Below are 25,395 nucleotides of genomic sequence, written 5' to 3' on the forward strand. Positions count from 1 at the left end.
CTGTTCAAATAAACCTACCATTAAAATTATAGACTGATCATTTCTTTGTCAGTGGGCAAACATACAAAATCAGCAGGGGATCAAATACTTTTTTCCCTCACTGTAATTTGTGGAATTTCTTTCCTTAATGCGTTTAAGACAATCAGTTGTGTTGTGACAAGGTATGGGTGATATACAGAAGATAGCCCTATTTGGTAAAAGACCAAGTCCATATTATGGCAAGAACAGCTCAAATAAGCAACGAGAAACGACAGTCCATCATTACTTTAAGACATGAAGGTCAGTCAATACGGAACATTTCAAAAACTTTAAGTTTCTTCAAGTGCAGTCGCAAAAACCATCAAGCACTATGATGAAACAGTTTCATTAGATTTACCAGGCTCAGAAATTGCAGCCCAAATAAATGCTTCACCGAGTTCAAGTAACAGACGCATCTCAACATCAACTGTTCAGCAGAGACTGCGTGAATCATGCCTTCATGGTCGAATTGCTGCAAAGAAACCACTACTAAAGGACACCAATAATAAGAAGAGACTTGCTTGGGCCAAGAAACACGAGCAATGGACATTAGACCGGTGGAAATCTGTCCTTTGGTCTGATGAGTCCAAATTTGAGATTTATAGTTTCAACCGGCGTGTCTTTGTGAGACGCAGAGTAGGTGAACGGATGATCTCTGCATGTGTAGTTCCCACCGCGAAGCATGGAGGAGGTGTGATGATGTGGTGTGCTTTGCTGGTGACACTGTCTGTGATTTATTTAGAATTCAAGGCACACTTAACCAGCATGGCTACCACAGCATTCTGCAGCGATACGCCATCCCATCTGGTTTGGGCTTAGTGGGACTATCATTTGTTTTTCAACAGGACAATGGCCCAACACACCTCCAGGCTGTGTAAGGGCTATTTGACCAAGAAGGAGAGGGATGGAGTGCTGCATCAGATGACCTTGCCTCCACAATCACCCAACCTCAACCCAATTGAGATGGTTTGGGATGAGTTGGACCTCGGAGTGAAGGAAAAGTAGCCAACAAGTGCTCAGCATATGTGGGAACTCCTTCAAGACTGTTGGAAAAGTATTCCAGGTGAAGCTGGTTGAGAGAATGCCAAGAGTGTGCAAAGCTGTCATCAAGGCAAAGTGTCTACTTTGAAGAATCTCAAATATAAAATATACTTTTTTGGTTACTATATGATTCCATATGTGTTATTTCATAGTTTTGATGTCTTCACTATTATTCTACAATGTAGAAAATAGTAAAAATAAAGAAAAACCCTTGAATGAGTAGGTGTGTCCAAACTTTTGACTGGTACTGTATATAAATTAGCAAAAATTGATAAAAACCTGTTTTCACTTTGGCATTGTGGGGTGTTGTGTGTAGATTGATGAGGAAAATCATTTAATCAATTTTAGAATAAGGCTGTAACATAAGAAAATGTGGAAAAAGAGAAGTGGTCTGAATACTTTCTGAATGCACTGTATGTACAGTGTAATAACACATTGAATACTGTGTTGAAACATGCAAGTGATATTGTGTCTGCAGCTGATCGCCAAGGGGAAGAATGCTTCCGAGCTGTTCCCAGCAGTGGTGAAGAACGTGGCCAGTAAGAATATAGAGGTATGGGGTCAACCACACACTCATGCACAGAGCATCCATTGTATTTGCATAACGTTTAGTACATTCTATCTAAGACAAGATGGATGAGATTGCTCCCACTGCCAGGAAGAGATCACAGAACCACTGCCTGGTAATATTGATCAGCGGAATTAACGGGCAGTACGAGGGGCAGCCTGTGAGGTGTGTGTGTGGTGCAGCCCAGCCCGTGGTAGGGAACTGGAGCATGTGGGTGGGGGTAATTGGCAGAGGATAGCCCATGGTCACGTCTCCTCTCTCTCCCCTCACACACACACACCAGCTGCTAGTGTAGTGCTAGGTCCCTCTCTGTGGCCCTCTCTCATTCTCGCTCTCTCTCACTCTGTCCTCACTTCTCTGCGGGCAGCTCAGTCACTCTGTCTCTCTTGTCCCCCACTCCTCCCCCACTCTCCCCTCTCTGCTGCTTTGCTGTGTGTTATTGATTGTCTCTAATCAGAAAGCAGCACTGGAGGACACAGATTATTGACGGAATAGTGTGATTTAATATCAGGATGCTTTGTTTACTTCAACCAGCGCTAGCAACAACACCCTAAGACTAGAAAGCCTTGAGGTGTGTGTGTATGAGTGGGAGATGGAGGGCTAAATGGAGTATGGTTATAGGTATCTGATAACTGATCAAATAATGGAAATTAAATCCCTAGCATATTTGATTAGTATTCCTAAATTTGAGCATCTATTTCTGTGATGTTTTCGATATGTGATTCCCCTTAGACATGGCCAGATGGGTTATGTCCCCTCTTAGACTCAGTAATGATGTTAATTCACCCACTAATTACAGCAATGATGATTGAAAACCACAGCTGAACCTCCCCTTGTACACACACTTAGCACACCGAATAACACTGAAGTGAATCATGAAATGGCCAACCTTTAAAGGGATACTTCGGGATTTTGGCAATGAGGCCCTTTATCTACTTCCTCAGAGTCAGATGAAACCGTGGATACCATTTTTATGTCTGTGTCAAGTATGAAGGAAGTAAGAGGTCGTTTTGTGAGCCAATGCTAACTAGAGTTAGCGCAGTGACTGGAAGTGTATGGATATCTGCTAGCATGCTAGCACATACCCATAGACTTCCAGTCATTGCGCTAACGCTAGTTAGCAGTTGCGCTACTTAGCAACTTCCTTCATACTGGACTCAGAGACATAAAAATGGTATCCACAAGTTCATCTGACTCCTTTAACTCCCAGTCGGACACTTGACAGATAATAATAATATGCCATTTAGCAGACGCTTTTATCCAAAGCGACTTACAGTCATGCGTGCATACATTTTTGTGTATGGGTGGTCCCAGGGATCGAACCCACTACCTTGGCGTTTCAAGCGCCGTGCTCTACCAGCTGAGCTACAGAAGACCACATTAACTCAGTCTCCCCTACGTGTGAAGAGAGAAGCGAGGAGGGGGAAGAAGTCAAACAAAAACTTTTTTAGCTCATTCTCTGCTCTCCCTGAAACAAAATGGGATCTAGACTGTAATAATATCAAACAGGAACACTTTCAACCTCTGCTAAAACAACCAACCCAAGAAATACATCTGAAGTCTAGCCAAAGCACCATTCTCTCCACTGTGTCCAAGAATAGTGTTACCTAAACATTTTGTAATGTGTACTGAGCTCAACCCAAAAGTGAATCACATAGACTTGGGATTTCTTCAATGACTAATTCAAAGTGTGTATTCCAGCTGAAGAAGTTGGTGTATGTGTACCTGGTGAGGTATGCCGAGGAGCAGCAGGACCTGGCTCTACTGTCCATCAGCACCTTTCAGAGGGCCCTCAAGGTAACACGTATGTGTGTGGTGTGTGCACAGCAGGCTTTGATGCTGAGCGTTTTTACCATTTGAATTCCCACACACTCATACAGGTCTTGGAAGTGGAAGAAACTATCATGTTTGGTATGTACGTGTATAAAGGTGTGAGAGTGTGTGTAGGACTATTGAGCCATTAACGAGACGCTGTCTGTCTCTATGTAAGTTCTGTGGACAACAGAGTTGTGTTTTTAGACAGCCCACCCATTCACCCTGATGTGTCTCAGGCCCCAGAGCTGGAAAACCCATTTCAGCCCCTGCTAGCTCTACACCATGCTTCACTTCCTCCCAGCATGTATGTGTGTCTGCTTTGTGTGTGTGTGTGTGTTTGGAGTGTAGTACTGTATTATGTCTTCAGTATCTCTTAACCCAAACCACATGAGAGATTTCTGTCTCCAGTTCTTTATTTTTTATCTTTTACTTTCCTCAGTCTGTCTCAATGTGTACATCTTTGTGGAAGTGTCTATGTGTGCGTGTGTGTGTGTGCGCACTTGTGAATGTGTTAAAAATAATCCTGATATCCCCTATCTGTCCTCTACCAGGACCCTAACCAGCTGATCAGAGCCAGTGCTCTGAGGGTTCTGTCCAGCATCAGAGTCCCCATCATCGTTCCCATCATGATGCTGGCCATCAAGGAGGCTGCCTCCGACATGTCCCCTTACGTCAGGAAAACATCCGCTCACGCCATCCAGAAACTCTACAGGTAGTGTGTGTGTGTGTGTGTGTGTGTGTGTGTGTGTGTGTGTGTGTGTGTGTAAAGCAATGGAACTGGGAGTGGAATCAAAGCTTTCCTTATCCTTCTCCTTAGCCTGGATCCGGATCAGAAGGAGCACCTGATAGAAGTAATTGAGAAACTGCTGAAGGACAAAAGCACAGTGAGTAAAACCATTTCACATTACCAGCTAATCAAAATAATTTTGGGGATGGTAAAATGTTTTCAGTGTAAACTTAAACGACTAGACCAAGATATAAAATATGTAGAAAGATAATGGAGCTATATATATTTTTTTATAAGACTATCTTTGAGACTAACAATCACCAAAATAAAACTAGACCGTCAGGGAGAATCTAAAATTCCCCAAATGTCATGCATGGCATGGGGCCCACAATGATTTTATGTTTGAGTCACTCCAATGGCATAAGAACATGGGATAAGCCGTGACAAAATGTGTAGTATCACAGGAAACCAGTTTTACAACTGTAAAATGCCCCATGTCAAAATATGTAGAATTGCAGGAAATTTGCTTTAAAACAGCAACATTTTGTATCTGCTGCCAACAGGATTGCCCCCCAACGCTAACTTTGCCACAGCTAGAAAAAATCCTTAGAGGAAACACTGGAGACCTCACAAAACAAACGCCATACAGGAAACCGGCATGCCATGAACAAAGCAGTAATAATCATGGATTAGATAGGTTTTCATCTATTTCATTCATTTGATATCAGACAGGTTCAGCGGTCAGTCCCTACTCTCTTAATGCATTAATTCAAACCAAATCCATAATGTCACTACTACCGCTAGTCCACTAGGTGCAGTAATCCCATCCAACCACCAGAGGGTGCTCCACTCCAACAGAACAGTTCCCCTCATCATTACACCTATCTCTCTCTCTCTCTCCTCAGCTCAGCTCATTCACCAATGCCATGCTTTGTTAGCGCCCACTTAACTAGGAGCATCTGAAGTTGTGTGGATTTAACTGTCCATTTAGAAAGGCATTCTCTCACTGATGCTGGTGTCACCTTAATTTGCTTGCTAAGGCCAAGTTATTTTTTCTAGATTAGCCTGATGGTGTTCTCCAACTAGTGTTTGAAGCAGCTAGCCAGTCACAAATACAGCGTCTCCTTTTGCTATTAGGATAATAGATAGCGCATATTCTCCAGAAGGTCACAATAAATACATAAATGCTCTTATAAAGGCTAGTTAAATAAATGTAAATTGTGTACGTGCTGAAGTTAGCATATAGAATGCCCTTTTACATGTTAGTAAATACAAACCATACACGGTCTCTCTCGCTCTCGCAATTACGTATTCATTGCATGCATCTCTCATTATATAAAATAACCCGTAGCACTAAGGAGGGGGGGGGGGAGCCCAGGACCAGATGCATAGCATATTTAGCTTCAGTCACTAACGAAGATAGATGATTTCTCCCCATTGAAACACTCTCTCAATGAGGCTAGCTGGCTGGGGGACATGGAGAAAGGGCACAGTCACACAAGTCCATGCGCTGTGTTTTGTACTGGAAGAAGATTAATAAGACCGGAATGCTAATGACTTTTCGGGGGTATTTTTGTGTTATGATTGTTATTAGAATTTCAGAGAGCTTCTATACCAATTTATTTATTGCCAGTTTAAGCTCTTTGCTTTCTGTCGGTGATCTATCGTGTTGTTTGTCCTCTTATTCAAAGGACATCTGCATTTATATGGATAAAATTCTCTTTATTTTGACCAAAGCATCATAAGAACCATCTTTGAATGTATTTTACAAATATCTTGTATTACCTGTTTTATCAACGTTCATCCCACAGTAGTATTTCAAATCAAACTTTATTTAAAGTGCATTTACACAAGATGTCACACAATATACACTTGGCAGACTAGGCAGGTTTTCACCTGGAGAAAAATAAAGCTTTAAGCTGATATTCCCCTTCACATTGAGATAGCAACCTGCTATCATTCTGGAGAGTGAGAATCACAGGCTGACCATGTAGAAATGGACTGTGTTCCACGAGTGTCTGGGACAGGATATAAAGCTGAGGTGTCCCAGACATGCGACCCAGGAGCCAAGTGTAGCCCACCTCCATCAGATCTGATGTGTCCCCTGCCTGTGCCCCAAAACTAGCCTCCACCATTATTAGAAATGATTGTGCGTTGTATAAATAAGGATTCTCAAAAAGGCATTGAATTCACAGTTATTGTTGGGTATGTTACAATGTAAGTATATTTAGAGAGATATAAAAAAAGATATTTGGCTGTCTTAGTTCTTGCTCCTTTGTAGCCTTCGTGACATTGGTCTGAACGGTGATGGCCCCTTTAGGCTAAATGAGCGTGACACCCCTGGTTAAAGAGAGGATGGTGAGAAGAGAAGGGCTGTTGAGAGAGAGAGCGAGAGAGAAACAACACAGGAGGTTGTGCAGCTGTTTCAATGTGATGGATCTATTATCCAGCCATTACATGATAAATGATCGATCCCTCCCATCCCGCCGCTCTGCCTCTCCCTGCACCTCCTGCAAAATTGAAATGAGAACAGGGAGGAGTGTGTGTGTGGTATGATTAGGGGCTAGGTGGGAAGCGCATTCATTTAAGAGAAAGAGGAGGGAGGAGATAGAAAAATGGAGGAGAGGATAGAGAGAACGCAGGGAGGGTAGGCTGACTGACCCTGCGCCGTGCCATCAATCAAGGCCACCCAGCACTCGCCGCCTCCCTGGTGCCCTAATTAGAATTCATGACAAAATAGATGCAAGGAAATGGTTTGGGCCCCTCATAATTTTATAGGAAATTTATTGTTATTAGAGGAACCATTTGCTTAGTGTGATTTTTCCATTACTGGCTTGTCACGTAGTGTAGATAATATGGTGGAAGTGGATGGGGGAGGGAGGGATGGTTGTGAACTCCATAGATTGGGGTGTCAGTTTTGTTGATGGCGCATGTAGTTTACCTGCGTCTAATGGGGGAAGTTGAGAGGGAGGTTGGGGAGAGGGACGGGGGGAGAGGGACCGAGAGAGGGAGGGAGTGCGAGAGAATGCACAAAGAGAGGCTGAGGAGGCAGGCCCAGAGACTGTCTGTAAATGGCTTAGAGAGAGAGAGACAGACAGACAGACGTCGGAGGGAACATAACACTGGCCTGAGATACTAGAAACATCAGTGTATCCATTGACACACACGGGCACATTCTCGCAAAGTTCCTGTTCAAGTCCTGTCAGTACTATACTCCAATATAAGGGCTATGCACTAGATGAGGTTTGCAGAGTTGGAACTTTACATCCAGTATCTGTTAGTTCTGAGACCAAGCACACTTTGCATAACAATTATAAACCACACATACATTTCCCAGCTAGGCCGCTTTCCAATTATAAATCACAAGCACGCATGTTCAACTCTGCTTATATGAGGTTTCTTATTGCCTGTGGGTTTCCTAATTGCTTGCTAAACCGAGTGCTTAAACAATATGTTCCTTGCCTCTGTTTTGATTTGTTTCGCCCATATGTTATTTATTTTTTACCGAACAGCTTCTTTTTAATTAAAAAACGTAATATTGGTTGCAAAGTTAGGCTACTCCCAAACACGCATTTTACCTCGCACACCTTTTCTGTAGTTTTACCAGTCATTTAGAAGCCTACTCCCTAAAGCTGTCCAGATTGTTGAATGATTAGCGCTTCGGTTCCCAGCTCCCCAGTTGTCAGAGGGCCTCAAACGCACACGCGCACACACAATCAATGCAGCTGCACGTCAGGGCTGATGGGTAAACGTACAGGGTTTCCACAGGGGCCACCAGGGGCCAGTCTTTTCTAATGGGAGAGACCGGATCCGCCACCCCTCTCCTCTCCTCGCCTCCCCTACTCCTTCCTTGTCCCCCCTTGCCTCTCTGCGTTAATGCTGTTTGCATATTAATACACAGCCATGTCAATCAGTCAGTCTGCCAGCCAGCAGCACTATAGGAATAGAATACGGACCAGACAAATTGATTTTTTTCTCCCAATAAAATGTACTTGATTGCCCCCCCCCCCCCCCCCGTCCCTTTCCTCTCTCTCTCCCTCCATCCTCCCACTTCCCCCTTTCTCTTGTCTCATGAATAGAACATGAAATTAGTTATGAGTTGAAGGAAAAATTAAAAGTCTGTGGTAAAATCTGAGAAATATTTAGGTTGTGTATGAGCGATGGAAGGATGCCTTTTACCATGGTGATGCAAAATGAGATTTGTTCAGTGTAGACTTTAAATGCTGTAATTTTCCACCCAGTTATTCCTCTCCTGTCTGGTGCCTGGCTCTTTGCTGTAATCTAACTGTTCATAAACACAATTCTTGCTTTTAGATCATGAAGTACACTCTGTCTTTCTAACCAAGACGTAACCGTATGATGTGCTCAGACTAGAGCAGGGGTCTCCAAGTCGGATCCTGGAGAGTTACTGAGTGTGTAGGCTTTTACTCAAGCCCTGCAGTAACACAATGTCTCCTCCTATAGCTGGTAGCGGGCAGCGTGGTGATGGCCTTTGAGGAAGTGTGTCCGGACCGTATTGACCTGATCCATAAGAACTACCGTAAACTCTGTAATCTACTGGTGGATGTGGAGGAGTGGGGTCAGGTGGTCATCATCTCCATGTTGACACGCTACGCCAGGACACAGTTCACCAGCCCCTGGAAAGAGGTGAGGGATGGAGTAGGGGGGTCAGGTGGTCATCATCATGTTGACCGAGCGCACCAGCCCCTGGAAAGAGGTGAGGGATGGAGGAGGGGAGTCAGGTGGTCATCATCATGTTGACCGAGCACACCAGCCCCTGGAAAGAGGTGAGGGATGGAGGAGGGGAGGGAGGAGTGGGGTCAGGTGGTCATCATCATGTTGACCGAGTGCACCAGCCCCTGGAAAGAGGTGAGGGATGGAGGAGGGGAGGGAGGAGTGGGGTCAGGTGGTCATAATCATGTTGACCGAGCGCACCAGCCCCTGGAAAGAGGTGAGGGATGGAGGAGGGGAGGGAGGAGTGGGGTCAGGTGGTCATCATCATGTTGACCGAGCCACCAGCCCCTGGAAAGAGGTGAGGGATGGAGGAGTGGGGTCAGGTGGTCATAATCATGTTGACCGAGCCACCAGCCCCTGGAAAGAGGTGAGGGATGGAGGAGTGGGGTCAGGTGGTCATAATCATGTTGACCGAGCGCACCAGCCCCTGGAAAGAGGTGAGGGATGGAGGAGGGGAGGGAGGAGTGGGGTCAGGTGGTCATCATCATGTTGACCGAGCCACCAGCCCCTGGAAAGAGGTGAGGGATGGAGGAGGGGAGGGAGGAGTGGGGTCAGGTGGTCATAATCATGTTGACCGAGCCACCAGCCCCTGGAAAGAGGTGAGGGATGGAGGAGGGGAGGGAGGAGTGGGGTCAGGTGGTCATCATCATGTTGACCGAGCCACCAGCCCCTGGAAAGAGGTGAGGGATGGATTGATGGAGAACGAGAGCAAGAAGAGTGAAAGAGAGGCGAATACATGGTTTGTATCAGAACAGTGTAGTGAAGCCCTTTTATTTTACTTTGAGATTTGAGATGAATAAGATGTAATGGCTTCTCTTGAAAGTCTCTCTTAAGCGGACCAGGAAAGGGCTCAGGTAAGAGACTAAACAACAGATATCTATAGAACATCAACACTGAGGTATTAAGGTAATTATTGATTCAGTGTGATGAGTCAAATATAGCCTATATTTAGTTATTTCAACAATAGACATGAACCGTGCGTGTTGTTGAAATGTACTGTAGGTCTTGAATCAGCTATTTGTCACCCAGCGTAATCTTCCAGTAGGTGACGGTGACGTGTAAACATCATGTATTTAAAAGAAACCCTACACAAGATGTGCTTTCAGTATCTATCTGTTGTTTATTGTCGTTACTTGACGAAGGTCAAAAGACCAAAACGTTGGCGTAGTAAGAAAGTGATACTTAGCGAGCGCACTTCTCCAACTCACCTGCAAGCAACTTGTAGATGTGCGTATGCATCTGGCTTGATAAATTGACATGTTGAGTTGACATGATGAGGTGACACCTGAATGTAAATATGTGGCTGATGTGCTATCACATTGGCATGTGTGCTGTGTATGGCAGTGAAATAAAATGACAGAATGAAAGACACCTGTGTGTGTTTCAGGACGGTCTGTTAGATGAGAACAGTGAGAGGGCGTTCTATGAGTCTGATGAGGGGAAGACAGAAAATGAGAAGGAGGCCAAGTCCTACATGATGGACCCCGACCACAGACTGCTCCTCAGGAACACCAAGCCTCTACTACAGAGTAGAAACACTGCCGTGAGTCACGCGCGCGCACACACACACTGTTCCGAGTCTCTCTCACACACACACACACGGATGTATAAACACACACGCATGCAGCAGTAAACTGTGTGTGTGTGTGAGACAGTGTTGACGGCTGTTGAACCTGCTGGCTGTGAGGGATACAGGCAGCCTTGATGAAGGCGTCTGAGCATGGGGTTCTGTTTTCACTCCTTCCGCACAGCTGTCTCTGGAACCAAGGCTACGCCACGACTGATGCTGCCGCTGCGCACACACACACACACACACTGTGAGCAGGTCTCCATCACCCAGGAGACTCGAGGTCTGTGTGGCAGTGTAGCAGCGGGAGGAAAAATTGTCCCAAGTGAGCATGTTGCTTAAAATGCGACATGTTGTTTCTTTAACAGAGAGAACACGATGCGGCCCTCCATCTTACCGACACTTACCGTCACTTCTTCCAAATGTCACTCCTCAGTCCTTACTCTGGCTATCTGTTACCTTCTAAATTACATTCCTCACATTTAATAACATATGGCACTTGACTTTGGTGTTGCTGTTTGATATATGGAGCTTTAAAGAGCTTTGTGTCCAGAGGGAAGAGAAAAGGCCCATCCTACATGAGGAGTAGATACAGCACTGCCTGGTCCCAGGGCTATTTGTATTGTCTTGCCGAATCCTATGGTCTGTGACACCAAAGAATGGCTTGACAATGACCATAGGACTTGGCAAGACAGCACAAATTCAACTGGGACCAGGCTAGATACAGCATGACTGGAGTTGAGAAACACTGCCTGTATTTGAGGCGTGGCTAGACGGCCATGTTAGATGTGTCTGTTGATGTCTGTTGTCCGCTGTCGGTCAGGTGGTGATGTCAGTAGCCCAGCTATACTGGCACCTGGCTCCTAAACACGAGATCAGCATCGTCACCAAGTCACTGGTCAGACTGCTCCGAAGCCACAGGTACGCCCCAACCCCACTCTTTCTTTCTCTTTTCTCTCTCACCCTCCCTCCATTGTTGTGAGGACAAAAAAGGCACTTAATCATGTTTCCCTTCTGTCTCGCCCTGTCAGAGAGGTGCAGTACATTGTGTTACAGAACATAGCCACCATGTCTATCCAGAGGAAGGTAAGGCTCTAAACATGGCTTCTTCAGTGTCAACTGCAGGACAGATAATTGCGTGTGTTACCTGTTACTGTTTTATTACCAGAGTGGCTGCGTGACCAGATTCTCTGGACGCCTCTTGCCGAGATAGCTTAACAACCGTACCTTCTGCGCATGTGCTACGTCTGGCGATGATCAGAAAATGATGTCTTGTCTGTTGTAACTATAAACGACATGATCGAGATGTTGTAGACTACAAAATTCTGTAGTGACTATAATAAACATGGTCGACATGTTGTACAAACTTCGTTGTCTGTTTTAACTAATAACATTGCAGTATTACAAAGAAAAGCAGGACACTCAGTCTTAAGTAGCGATTTAATATGCTTTTTTCAGATGGGAAGTCGGAAATTTACATACACCTTAGCCAAATATATTTAAACTGTTATTCACAATTCCTGACATTTAATCCTAGTAAAGATTCCCTGTTTTAGGTCAGTTAGGATCACCACTTTATTTTAAGAATGTGAAATGTCAGAATAATAGTAGAGAGAATTATTTATTTCAGCTTTTATTTATTTCATCACATTCCCAGTGGGTCAGAAGTTTACATACAATCAATTAGTATTTGGTAGCAGTCTTTAAACATTTTAACTTGGGTCAAACATTTTGGGTAGCCTTCCACAAGCTTCCCACAATAAGTTGGGTGAATTTTGGCCCATTCCTCCTGACAGAGCTGGTGTAACTGTGTCAGGTTTGTAGGCCTCCTTGCTCGCACACGCTTGTTCAGTTCTGACCACAAATGTTCTATAGGATTGAGGTCAGGGCTTTGTGATGGCAACTCCAACACCTTGATTTTGTTGTCCTTAAGTCATTTTGCCACAACTTTGGAAGTATGCTTGGGGTCATTGTCCATTTGGAAGACCCATTTGCGACCAAGCTTTAACTTCCTGACTGATGTCTTGAGATGTTGCTTCAATATATCCACATAATTTTCCTTCCTCATGATGCCATCTATTTTGTGAAGTGCACCAGTCCCTCCTGCAGCAAAGCATCCCCACAGCATGATGCTGCCACCCCCGTGCTTCACGGTTGGGATGGTGTTCTTTGGCTTGCAAGCCGTCCCCATTTTCCTCCAAACATAACGATGGTCATTATGGCCAAACAGTTCTATTTTTGTTTCATCAGACCAGAGGACATTTCTCCAAAAAGTACGATCTTTGTCCCCATGTGCAGTTGCAAACCGTAGTCTGGCTTTTTTATGGTGGTTTTGGAGCAGTGGCTTCTTCCTTGCTGAGCGGCCTTTCAGGTTATCTCGATATAGGACTCGTTTTATTGTGGATATAGATACTTTTGTACCCGTTTCCTCCAGCATCTTCACAAGGTCTTTTGCTGTTGTTCTGGGATTGATTTGCACTTTTCGCACCAAAGTACGTTCATCTCTAGGAGACAGAACGCGTCTCCTTCCTGAGCGATATGACGGCTGTGTGGTCCCATTGTGTTTATACTTGCGTACTATTGTTTGTACAGATGAATGTGGTGCCGTCAGACGTTTGGAAATTGCTCCCAAGGATGAACCAGACTTGTGGAGGTCTACAATTATTTTTCTGAGGTCTTTGCTGATTTATTTTGATTTTCCCATGATGTCAAGCAAAGAGGCACTGAGTTTGAAGGTAGGCCTTGAAATACATCCACAGGGACACCTCCAATTGACTCAAATGATGTCAATTAGCCTATCAGAAGCTTCTAAAGCCATGACATCATTTTCTGGAATTTTCCAAGCTGTTTAAAGGCACTGTCAACTTAGTGTATGTAAACTTCTGACCCACTGGAATTGTGATACTGTGAATTATAAGTGAAATAATCTGTCTGTAAACAATTATTGGAAAAATTACTTGTCATGCACAAAGTAGATGTCCTAACCGACTTGCCATAACTTCAACTGTACATGCAGCTATCTAGGCAGCATATCTTGGAAGATAACATGCACAGAGCGTGACAGGGTTGTTAAGCTCTGGGGAAGTGGCGTCCTGTGCAATGGGGGTGGAACGGGGCAGTTCAATCCAGTCGCGCAGCCTCTGTCTTTTATAATGAAGTAACATTATGGTTTTATGTTCTCCCACCAGGGCATGTTTGAACCTTACATGAAGAGTTTCTATGTGAGATCCACAGATGCCACTCACATCAAGTCACTCAAGGTAAGCTCCCTCATGATGACCTAGCTAATCTAAAAGTAAACCATGAGATGAGGTCAGGTGTGTGATCAGACCTATCTTGTCTCCCCAGCTGGAGATCTTGACCAACCTGGCCAACGAAGCCAACATCTCAACCATCCTTAGAGAGTTCCAGGTAAGTCTCTCTCTCTCTTTGATTATCTCTGTTGCTTTCTCTCTCTCTTTCGCTCTCTCTCTTTTTGTATTTTTTCTTATTCAATATCCCTTTCCATCACTGGCAGCAATTCCACATATATTTATCGCCTTTTACATACAATGAATGGCTTCACCTTGTGCTTTGATTTGAACAGACTTATGTGAAGAGCCAGGATAAGCAGTTTGCTGCCGGTACCATCCAGGCCATCGGCAGGTGTGCCACCAACATCTCTGAGGTGACAGACACCTGCCTCCAAGGGCTGGTGCTGCTGCTCTCCAACCGAGATGGTACGGAACCACTGATCAATTGAACGATTGATTGATTGATGATTGATTGATTGATCGACTGATTGGTTTTCTTTGCCAGCTCCTGTTCAAAGTTGGATATATGTGTCAAACTCTCTCTTTTGTATGTATTTTAAATGTAAAGTTCCCAGTTTTAGGGACCTGCGTGTTGCTAGTACCAGTTCTGACCGACATATTCACTTATAAATCCATATGTGTATTGAAATGGCTTGCATTGAGCGGTAGCCCTGATTCTCATAGACACAGGAGTATGTTTATTCTGCCTGTGTGAAGCAAGATGTGAAATCTGACACCACTCGAAGCTGTGATGTCCCTCCTACCATTTCATTCGCTCTTCCGACTGTCCATCAACTCCTGGCTGAACCCTACTTCACAGCCACTAACAACGCATATGCCTGGAATCCTTACCTCGTAACGGAGCAGGAGAGAGTGGTTTCATAGCTGTACCACATTGAGATCGATTTATAGCCAGTAATCTAAACTAATTCATAGATTCTAAACATAAACACTTTCTGTTTGTCATAGACGGACAAGATTATTATGAGATGAAACGAGTCCCTAACGAGTTCAGGAAGCAAGGCTAGAGCTCTGTGAGAAGGTCTGACGTTTTGATAAAGTGAGACCTTTAGAAAATATGCACATTTTCTCTATCACAATATACAAATATGTATTTTACACTTATAAGGAAGGTGAAATCTTATAGTTTTAGAAGTTGATTATACTATATTTAGAAAAAAATGTAATTTCAAGCCTTATTCATACACTTGTTGAATAGGAAATACATCATATTAAATATTTCATATTTTCATCATATTTGTACTGTGTACTTGAGCTTGTGTCCTCAAAAGTGATTACACCTCAGCAATTTATAACTATTTTTACTAAAAAGGTGAGATTTTAACCTTTTCTTGGAGTATGCAGCATTACTAGTTTTTGTTTATGCCCCTCTCACAATAAATTATTACTTTTGGGGATTACGTAGATACATTTAGTTACATTTTCAAATAGAAATGTATTGTGTCCTTACAGAGACGGTGGTGGCTGAGAGCGTGGTGGTGATCAAGAAGCTTCTCCAGACCCAGCCCACCCAGCACAGTGACATCATCAAACACATGGCCAAACTCTTCGACAACATCACTGTACGTCTGCCACTATCTGAACGTGTCTGTCTCTGTGTACTTGCTCTTGCGGCTGAGCTTGTGTGAGTTGGGACTCAAAATGCATACCCAAATATACAGTGCATTCGGAAAGTATTTAGACCCCTTGACATTTTCCACATTTTGTTACGTTACAGCCTTAATCTAAAATGGATGTAAAAAAATATATATCCCTCATCAATCTACACACAATACCGCGTAATGACAAAGCAAAAACAGGTTTTTAGAAATTATTGCACATTTATTATTAATAAAAAAACTTAAATATCACATTTACATAAGTATTCAGACCCTTTACTCAGTACTTTGTTGAAGCACCTTTGGCAGTGATTACAGCCTCGATTCTTCTTGGGTATGACACTATAAGCTTGGCACACCTGTGGACCACACCTGTGGTCCTCTGTAGCTCAGCTGGTAGAGCACGGCGCTTGTAACGCCAAGGTAGTGGGTTCGATCCCCGGGACCACCCATACACAAAAATGTATGCACGCATGACTGTAAGTCGCTTTGGATAAAAGCGTCTGCTAAATGGCATATTATATTATTATTATTATTATTATTATTTTATTTGGGGAGTTTCTCCCATTCTTCTCTGCAGATCCTCTCAAGCTCTGTCAGGTTTGATGTGGAGCGTTGCTGCACAGCTATTTTCAGGTCTCTCCAGAGATGTTAGATTGGGTTTAAGTCCGTGCTCTGGCTGGGCCACTCAAGGACATTCAGAGATTTGTCCCGAAGCCACTCCTGCGTTGTCTTGGCTGTGTGCTTAGGGTTGTTGTCTTGAGCGCTCTGGAGCAGGTTTTCATCAAGGATCTCTCTGTACTTTGCTCCGTTCATCTTTGCTTCAATCCTGACTAGTTTCCCAGTCCCTGCATCCTCACAGCATAATGCTGCCACCACCATGCTTCACCTTAGGGATGGTGCCAGGTTTCCTCCAGACGTGAAGCTTGGCATTCAGGCCAAAGAGTTCAATCTTGGTTTCATCAGACCAGATAATCTTGTTTCTCATGGTCTGAGAGTCTTTAGGTGCCTATTGGCAAACTCCAATCAGGCTGTCATGTGCCTTTTACTGAGAAGTGGCTTCCGTCTGGCCACTCTACCATAAAGGCCTGATTGGTGGAGTGCTGCAGAGATGGTTGTCCTTCTGGAAGGTTCTCCCATCTCCACAGAGGAACTCTAGAACTCTGTCAGAGTGACCATCTGGTTCTTGGTCACCTCCCTGACCAAGGCCCTTCTCCCCTGATTGCTCTGTTTGGCCGGGCGGCCAGCTCTAGGAAGAGTCTTAGTGGTTCCAAACTTCTTCCATTTAAGAATGATGGAGGCCACTGTGTTCTTGGGGACCTTCAATGCTGAATACTTTCCGAATGCACTGTACAATGCAAACATACTGGTAATAGCCCTAACTATCCTCTATCCTTCATGTTGTTCACAAATACACCATCTAAACAGGACTAACCCCTCTGTGTGTCAAGGTGCCGATGGCGCGGGCCAGCATCCTGTGGCTGATAGGAGAGTACTGTGAGAGGGTTCCTAAGATCGCCCCTGACGTCCTCCGCAAGATGGCCAAGACCTTCACCTCTGAGGAGGACATCGTCAAACTGCAGACTGTCAACCTGGCTGCCAAACTTTACCTCACCAACTCTAAACAGGTACACTAGCCTACACTAAACAATGGGTACATGCTACAGTAGAACCTGCTGTATATGTTCCAGCATTATTCTGCCCTAACAATCACTTTTATTATCATGTAAAAAAACAACCTCATAGTAGCCTCCAGATTCTAGTTATTTGGCTTCTTGGACAATATAGTTTTCCCAGCTTCCTTAAGAGCAAGCTTTAATGTAGCGCGTCGTACCATTGCCTTGCCTCCCCTTGTATGCTAACTACAGATCCATTCTATCAGATGCAAAGCAATATGGCTGCCAGGCTGGGTTTATGACCACACTGCAGATGCTGCTGCTGCCTTCTCAAATGAGCACATCATTACACCTCTTTTCCCTGGTAATGTTTCAGAGAGAAGGATGGAGGGATGGGGGGGAGAGAGAGAGGGATAGTTTGAGAGATTAAAGAGGTGGACGGAGAGAGGGGTGGAGAGGGAAGAGGTAAAAAGGGATGAAAAAATAGAGGGAGTGTGAGAGACGGAGAGGTAATGTCAACCTTCTGGGGGTAGTAAGTCTTGTCTTTATACCTCACTAAATGATATATGTTAGTTTAATGCAAGCGCTCTCCATCTCAGACCATAAACCCACCTGGCACAGAGAGAGGTTGTCACTCATACAGCTAGAGAGGGTGAGCAGACGGAGGAGGACTGGAGGAGAAGAGAGTGTTGGTATGAAGAAAATGTAGTGTGAAGCACCATACTGATTCATGAGCTTCCCTTAATGGAGCTGTGTGTGTCCTCTCTCCCTCTGCTCCTACTGCTTCATCTCCTCCATCTTTCTCTCCCTCTCTCCTTCCCTCCACCCACCTCTCTCTCTCTCCTTCCCCCTCTCCCTCCATCCAGACCAAGTTGTTGACCCAGTACATTCTGAACCTGGGGAAGTATGACCAGAACTATGACATCAGAGACCGCACGCGTTTCATCCGCCAGCTCATCGTGCCCAATGAGAAGAGCGGCGCACTCAGCAAGTACGCCCGCCGCATCCTGTTGGCGCCCAAACCAGCGCCCGTCCTCGAGTCCGCCTACAAAGGTACCTTGGAAGTAGTGCACTAAAGAGGGAATAGGGTGCCATTTGGGATGCAGACGGGTGTGTTTTTAATATGCTGGTGTGTGTCTGAATGGCAGAGGGTCCAGGGCCTTCTCTCTCCCGGCTCTGATGAGATGGGTGAATTACCTGGCTAATGATAACCTTTGAGATGCAGAGAACTCACACACACACACACACACACTTGACTTTAATCCAGATGAGAGAGAGACAGAAGCAGCGTCCTAAACATTATTATTCTGCGGTGGTCTCTGCGTCTACTAGATGTTTATGGAAAACGTTACCACTCCTGTCATTCTTAATATTCACCCTTTAACTCTTCATTTTTTTTCTCCCTCTCTTTTTGGTTAGAGAAGGCAGACCTCCCCAGGCACTTTGACTGATTACACCTCCTATATTGACCATTAGGGAGGGAGAATGGTTTTACTCTGTGCGTGCGTGTGGGCTCCTGGACCCTTTATTAAACAGCACTGTGTGTTTGTTTATACAGTGACATTTCAGAGTGTTGAATGCCAATGACTCACTGTCCTGCTGATTGAGAGAGCACTGCTGTGACATTGAGACCCTTGCCTCTCTTTCTCTCCCCCCTTCTTCTCCTCCAATGTTACTCATTGTTTCTCGTCCCTCTTTTCTCCTCTCCTCTCTCCCTCCTCCAATGTTACTCATTATGTTTCTCCTCTGACACATTTCCCACTCTTTGTCTATCCTTCTTTTTCCTCCTCTCTCCATCTTCTTCTTTTCTCCTCTCCTCTCCATCTCTCTGTCAGACCGTGATCGTTACCAGTTGGGAACCCTGTCCCACACCATCAACACCAAAGCCAGCGGCTACCTAGAGCTCTCTGATTGGCCTGCCGTGGCTCCTGACCAATCGGTGAGGAACGTGGAGGTGATCGAGCCGGTAAGGATCCATCTTTACTTCTACTGCCCGTTCCCGCTCACCACCCAGGCACTACACCAAGGGTGGCCTTGGTCAACTCAGACATTTAATACAGGTCCATATTGATACACTATATACAGTGAGGGAAAAAATAATTTGATCCCCTGCTGATTTTGTACGTTTGCCCACTGACAAAGACATGATCAGTCTATAATTTTTATGGTAGGTTTATTTGAACAGTGAGAGACAGAATAACAACAAAAAAAACCAGAAGAATGCATGTTGAAAATGTTATAAATTGATTTTCATTTTTAAGAGGGAAATAAGTATTTGACCCCTCTGCAAAACATGACTTAGTACTTGGTGGCAAAACCCTTGTTGGCAATCGCAGAGGTTAGACGTTTCTTGTAGTTGGCCACCAGGTTTGCACACATCTCAGGAGGGATTTTGTCCCACTCCTCTTTGCAGATCTTCTCCAAGTTATTAAGGTTTCGAGGCTGACGTTTGGCAACTCAAACCTTCAGCTCCCTCCACAGATTTTCTATGGAATTAAGGTCTGGAGACTGGCTAGGCCACTCCAGGACCTTAATGTGCTTCTTCTTGAGCCACTCCTTTGTTGCCTTGGCCGTGTGTTTTGGGTCATTGTCATGCTGGAATACCCATCCACGACCCATTTTCAATGCCCTTGCTGAGGGAAGGAGGTTCTCACCCAAGATTTGACAGTACATGGCCCCGTCCATCGTCCCTTTGATGCGGTGAAGTTGTCCTGTCCCCTTAGCAGAAAAACACCCCCAAAGCATAATGTTTCCACCTCCATTTTTGACGGTGGGGATGGTGTTCTTGGGGTCATAGGCAGCATTCCTCCTCCTCCAAACACGGCGAGTTGAGTTGATGCCAAAGAGCTCCATTTTGGTCTCATCTGACCACAACACTTTTACCCATTCTCCTCTGAATCATTCAGATGTTCATTGGCAAACTTCAGACGGCCCTGTATATGTGCTTTCTTGAGCAGGGGGACCTTGCGGGCGCTGCAGTATTTCAGTCCTTCACGGCGTAGTGTGTTACCAATTGTTTTCTTGGTGACTATGGTCCCAGCTGCCTTGAGATCATTGACAAGATCCTCCCGTGTAGTTCTGGGCTGATTCCTCACCGTTCTCATGATCATTGCAACTCCACGAGGTGAGATCTTGCATGGAGCCCCAGGCCGAGGGAGATTGACAGTTATTTTGTGTTTCTTCCATTTGCGAATAATCGCACCAACTGTTCTCACCAAGCTGCTTGGCGATGGTCTTGTAGCCCATTCCAGCCTTGTGTAGGTCTACAATCTTGTCCCTGACATCCTTGGAGAGCTCTTTGGTCTTGGCCATGGTGGAGAGTTTGGAATCTGATTGATTGATTGCTTCTGTGGACAGGTGTCTTTTATACAGGTAACAAGCTGAGATTAGGAGCACTCCCTTTAAGAGTATAAAAGACACCTGGGAGACAGAAATCTTTCTGATTGAGAGGGGGTCAAATACTTATTTCCCTCATTAAAATGCAAATGTATAACAATTTTGACATGCGTTCTTCTGGATTTTTGTTGTTGTTATTCTGTCTCTCACTGTTCAAATAAACCTACCATTAAAATTATAGATTTATCAATTCTTTGTCAGTGGGCAAATGTACAAAATCAGCAGGGGATCAAATACTTTTTCCCCTCACTGTTATACAAAAGTATGTGGACACAACTTCAAATTAGTGGATTCGGCTATTTCAGCCACACCCGTTACTGACAGGTGTATAAAATCGAGCACACAGCCATGCAATCTCCATAGACAAACATTGGCAGTAGAATGGCCTTACTGAAGAGCTCAGTGACTTTCAACGTGGCACCGTCAAAGGATGCCACCTTTCCAACAGTTCGTCAAATTTCTGCCCAACTTTAAGTGCCGTTATTGTGAATTAGCCAGGCCTAATCGCCCAACATCAGTGCCCGACCTCACTAATGCTCTTGTGGCTGAATGGAAGCAAGCCCCCGCAGCAATGTTCCAACATCTAGTGGAAAGTCTTCCCAGAAGAGTGGAGGCTGTTATAGCAGCAAAGGGGGGGGACCAACTCCATATTAATGCCCATGATTTTGGAATGAGATGTTGCACGAGCAGGTGTCCACATACTTTTGGTCATGTAGTGAATGTTTCAATAGGTTTGCTTTTCTCCCGAATCTCCTCCCTCCTCTTTCCTTACTTCCTCATACTGTACCTCACTTCTTCTGACCTCACTTCCTAATCCATTGCCAGGTGAAGGAGTGGACTCCTTCGCTTGGAAAGTCCAAGCTGTCCAAGTCATCAGATGATAAGTTCTACTCTGACTCTGGAGAGGAGGAGGAGAAGGAAAAGTGCTCAGGGAGCAGTAGCAGTGATGAAAGCAGCAGCAGCAGTAGTAGTGAAGGTCTGTCTGCGTTTGTCCATGTGTGTACCATTTAAGTATAATGTTATTTTGTGAGTGTTTGCAATGCCAGTCCAGTATTTATAATCGTACGACGACAACCTGTGTGTTACAGAGTCAGGCAGCGAGGCGGAGAGCGATGAGGAAAAGAGCAGTAGTCAGAGCAGTGACGAGTCGAACAAGTCCTCCAGCCAATCAGAGAACAGTTCCAGTGAGTCTGACTCTGAACAGAAGAAGAAGAATGCAACTAAGAAACCACCACAGAAGAAGACAGTCAAACCAACGGCCAAAGACAGGTACCACACTATAATGAAATATAGAATACGTACAGTTGCGGTTAAATATATTGGCACCGTTGCACGATTCACAATTTTAGTGCTGAGGGACTAGTGCTTTTTGAGTTCGGTTCGGTCTTTGATTTGGGTTCCAATTTTTTCTATTTTTTTGCAATAAATGCATTATGTCAGTTGAATGCTGTAACCACACAGAATAAAACTATTAATAAAAGCCCCATGATGGTGGTGACTGCCCATTACTGCTTATCACTTATTAACCATAGTTCTTTCATAAAATATTTTAGTTGGGTATATTACATATTTGTTTTAGTATGATGATGACTTTATTAGCAGTTTCATTAATAAAAGCAATGGTGATGACTACCCATCCTTTATCACATTACTTTACTTTAATAACATATTTTAGTTGTGTATATTACATTATTTTCATATGATGACTATATTATTTCATTCCAAGCCATCATCACATCTCTGCTCAGGCAGTAGCAGCCACCATCTATCACTCTGCTCCCCAGTGAATCATCCTAATTAGGCTAGCTAGCAGGCTATGCTGTCTGACGAAATCACTATTTTAGTAGTTCTTCAAAGTACGTAAGGAATACCTTCAAGACTGTTTTAATGCCAACTATCAGTCAATTGGATGTATTGTTGACTAGAGATAGGCTTCCTCACGGAGCAGTTTCCATTTCTGTCCCTCCCTCATGTCACGCTCTTCTGTCTCTTTCTCTAACGTGTGTGTGTGTCAAGAAGGCTACATAATGGTAATTGTAGTCCTGTGTAGCTCAGTTGGTAGAGCATGGCGTTTGCAACGCCAGGGTTGTGGGTTCGTTTCCCACGGGGGACCAGTATGAAAAAAAAAAAAGGGAAAAAATGTATGCACTCACTGGATAAGAGCGTCTGCTAAATGACTAAAATGTAAATGTAAGTACCACGTTTTCTGCTGTAAACTTAGTTGAGCATTTGCCTTTTGAAATCTAGAACTTCCTACTAAGTCCCACAACAGCGCTTTGAGCTCACAGAAAAAACCAGAACTAAATGGAATTAAAATAATTGAACGGACGGTGGTCAATTAAAAAAAAATAACGGAAATAAACAGACATTTCGGCTAATCGCGCAGCACTGTATTTATTCAAAAGTTGAAACTCAAACCAATGAATGAGATCTGAGACATTACTGTTGAACACACACACACTGGCAAATTTTGGCCCTGACACGTTCTATTTCACTCTATCCCACAATGCTCTCTTTCACACATACACACCCTACCTGCTCGCGCTGTGTGACAGGCCGGCAGCTGACCCTGTTCCCTCCATTAGAGGGTGTAATTAGACCAGCTCACCCCAGTGCTTCCACACACGTGCGCACACACACACGCTATACACACTATCCCACACACACACAATCTCTCTCTCAAACACACACACACACACTCACACAGACACACACACACAGTAATTATCCCAGCTCACCCCAGTGCTTCCACAACAAACACAGCATACTGCCCTCATTACAGCCCAGTCATTCCAGGCAGGGCTTAATCAGGCCCACTCTGATTTATATCGCTTTTTCCTGTTCGCAACAAATGAAATCTGTAGGCCAAATTAATACTGGCTTCTCATCATCGGCCAAGTTAAAAAGCCAGTTACCGTCACAATTCTGCTCGTTAATTTAACAGCTGAAAATCCCAGGCAGCTCGAGTAAACACTCATTATCAGGACAAATTGGAGAGAGAGAGGGAAGGGAGAGGGTGGAAGAGAAAAAAGTTTCAACGAAAGCAATATTAAATTAAGTGGGCAAACCAAAACAGATTGATATTGGTTGTTCTGACAGAGTTTTAGTGTGAGCTCCAGCAGACTGCAGTAGGTGGTGGGGGTGGAAAGTGTTTTTGTTAGAGTGCCTTTAATGGATAGGTTCATAACATGTTCCCCTTCATAATGAAACTTTCATGTTTTAATATAGGAAAAACCCATGTTAATGTTATATTTCAGTCTGTTAAAGATGGAATCCGCAGTAGGGGAAACAGCGCCACTGTTCTCCCCGAGGCCATTGTTATGTTTTGGTTTTGTTGACGAAGCGGAGGTGAGGATCTTCGCAACGTGATATATATATATATATATATATATTACACACACACAGTGGGGAGAACAAGTATTTGATACCCTGCTGATTTTGCAGGTTTTCCTACTTACAAAGCATGTAGAGGTCTGTAATTTTTATCATAGGTACACTTCAACTGTGAGAGACGGAATCTAAAACACAAATCCAGAAAATCACATTGTATGATTTTTAAGTAATTAATTTGCATTTTATTGCATGATATAAGTATTTGATCACCTACCAACCAGTAAGAATTCCGGCTCTCACAGACCTGTTAGTTTTTCTTTAAGAAGCCCTCCTGTTCTCCACTCATTACCTGTATTAACTGCACCTGTTTGAACTCGTTACCTGTATAAAAGACACCTGTCCACACACTCAATCAAACAGACTCCAACCTCTCCACAATGGCCAAGACCAGAGAGCTGTGTAAGGACATCAGGGATAAAATTGTAGACCTGCACAAGGCTGGGATGGGCTACAGGACAATAGGCAAGCAGCTTGGTGAGAAGGCAACAACTGTTGGCGCAATTATTAGAAAATAGAAGAAGTTCAAGATGACGGTCAATCACCCTCGGTCTGGGGCTCCATGCAAGATCTCACCTCGTGGGGCATCAATGATCATGAGGAAGGTGAGGGATCAGCCCAGAACTACACGGCAGGACCTGGTCAATGACCTGAAGAGAGCTGGGACCACAGTCTCAAAGAAAACCATTAGTAACACACTACGCCGTCATGGATTAAAATCCTGCAGCGCACGCAAGGTCCCCCTGCTCATGCCAGCGCATGTCCAGGCCCGTCTGAAGTTTGCCAATGACCATCTGGATGATCCAGAGGAGGAATGGGAGAAGGTCATGTGGTCTGATGAGACAAAAATAGAGCTTTTTGGTCAACTCCACTCGCCGTGTTTGGAGGAAGAATAAGGATGAGTACAACCCCAAGAACACCATCCCAACCGTGAAGCATGGAGGTGGAAACATCATTCTTTGGGAATGCTTTTCTGCAAAGGGGACAGGACGACTGCACCGTATTGAGGGGAGGATGGATGGGGCCATGTATCGCGAGATCTTGGCCAACAACCTCCTTCCCTCAGTAAGAGCATTGAAGATGGGTCGTGGCTGGGTCTTCCAGCATGACAACGACCCGAAACACACAGCCAGGGCAACTATGGAGTGGCTCCGTAAGAAGCATCTCAAGCTCCTGGAGTGGCCTAGCCAGTCTCCAGACCTGAACCCAATAGAAAATCTTTGGAGGGAGCTGAAAGTCTGTATTGCCCAGCGACAGCCCCGAAACCTGAAGGATCTGGAGAAGGTCTGTATGGAGGAGTGGGCCAAAATCCCTGCTGCAGTGTGTGCAAACCTGGTCAAGACCTACAGGAAACGTATGATCTCTGTAATTGCAAACAAAGGTTTCTGTACCAAATATTAAGTTCTGCTTTTCTGATGTATCAAATACTTATGTCATGCAAATTAATTACTTAAAATTCATACAATGTGATTTTCTGGATTTTTGTTTTAGATTCCGTCTCTCACAGTTGAAGTGTACCTATGATAAAATTACAGACCTCTACATGCTTTGAAAGTAGGAAAACCTGCAAAATCGGCAGTATAGCAAATACTTGTTCTCCCCACTGTGTGT

General features: G+C 44.4%; 1 protein-coding gene across 1 annotated transcript in view; it reads left to right on the top strand.

Moving 5' to 3' along the window:
• LOC311100051 (AP-3 complex subunit beta-1-like) overlaps nt 1-25,395 on the top strand; it is an 84,423-nt gene that overhangs the window by 10,510 nt on the left and 48,518 nt on the right. Inside the window, exons 3-19 of the mRNA XM_084140794.1 lie at nt 1,538-1,612; nt 3,329-3,424; nt 3,994-4,154; nt 4,260-4,326; nt 8,634-8,816; nt 10,291-10,446; nt 11,294-11,391; nt 11,502-11,556; nt 13,659-13,730; nt 13,819-13,881; nt 14,057-14,189; nt 15,237-15,346; nt 16,834-17,010; nt 17,865-18,051; nt 18,834-18,964; nt 21,220-21,370; nt 21,483-21,663. Coding sequence (XP_083996920.1) covers nt 1,538-1,612; nt 3,329-3,424; nt 3,994-4,154; nt 4,260-4,326; nt 8,634-8,816; nt 10,291-10,446; nt 11,294-11,391; nt 11,502-11,556; nt 13,659-13,730; nt 13,819-13,881; nt 14,057-14,189; nt 15,237-15,346; nt 16,834-17,010; nt 17,865-18,051; nt 18,834-18,964; nt 21,220-21,370; nt 21,483-21,663 — 2,096 coding nt within the window. The remainder of the gene's footprint in view (nt 1-1,537; nt 1,613-3,328; nt 3,425-3,993; nt 4,155-4,259; nt 4,327-8,633; nt 8,817-10,290; nt 10,447-11,293; nt 11,392-11,501; nt 11,557-13,658; nt 13,731-13,818; nt 13,882-14,056; nt 14,190-15,236; nt 15,347-16,833; nt 17,011-17,864; nt 18,052-18,833; nt 18,965-21,219; nt 21,371-21,482; nt 21,664-25,395) is intronic.

This window comes from Coregonus lavaretus, assembly GCF_964263955.1.
Source record: "Coregonus lavaretus genome assembly, chromosome: 24".
Lineage (NCBI taxonomy): Eukaryota > Metazoa > Chordata > Actinopteri > Salmoniformes > Salmonidae > Coregonus > Coregonus lavaretus.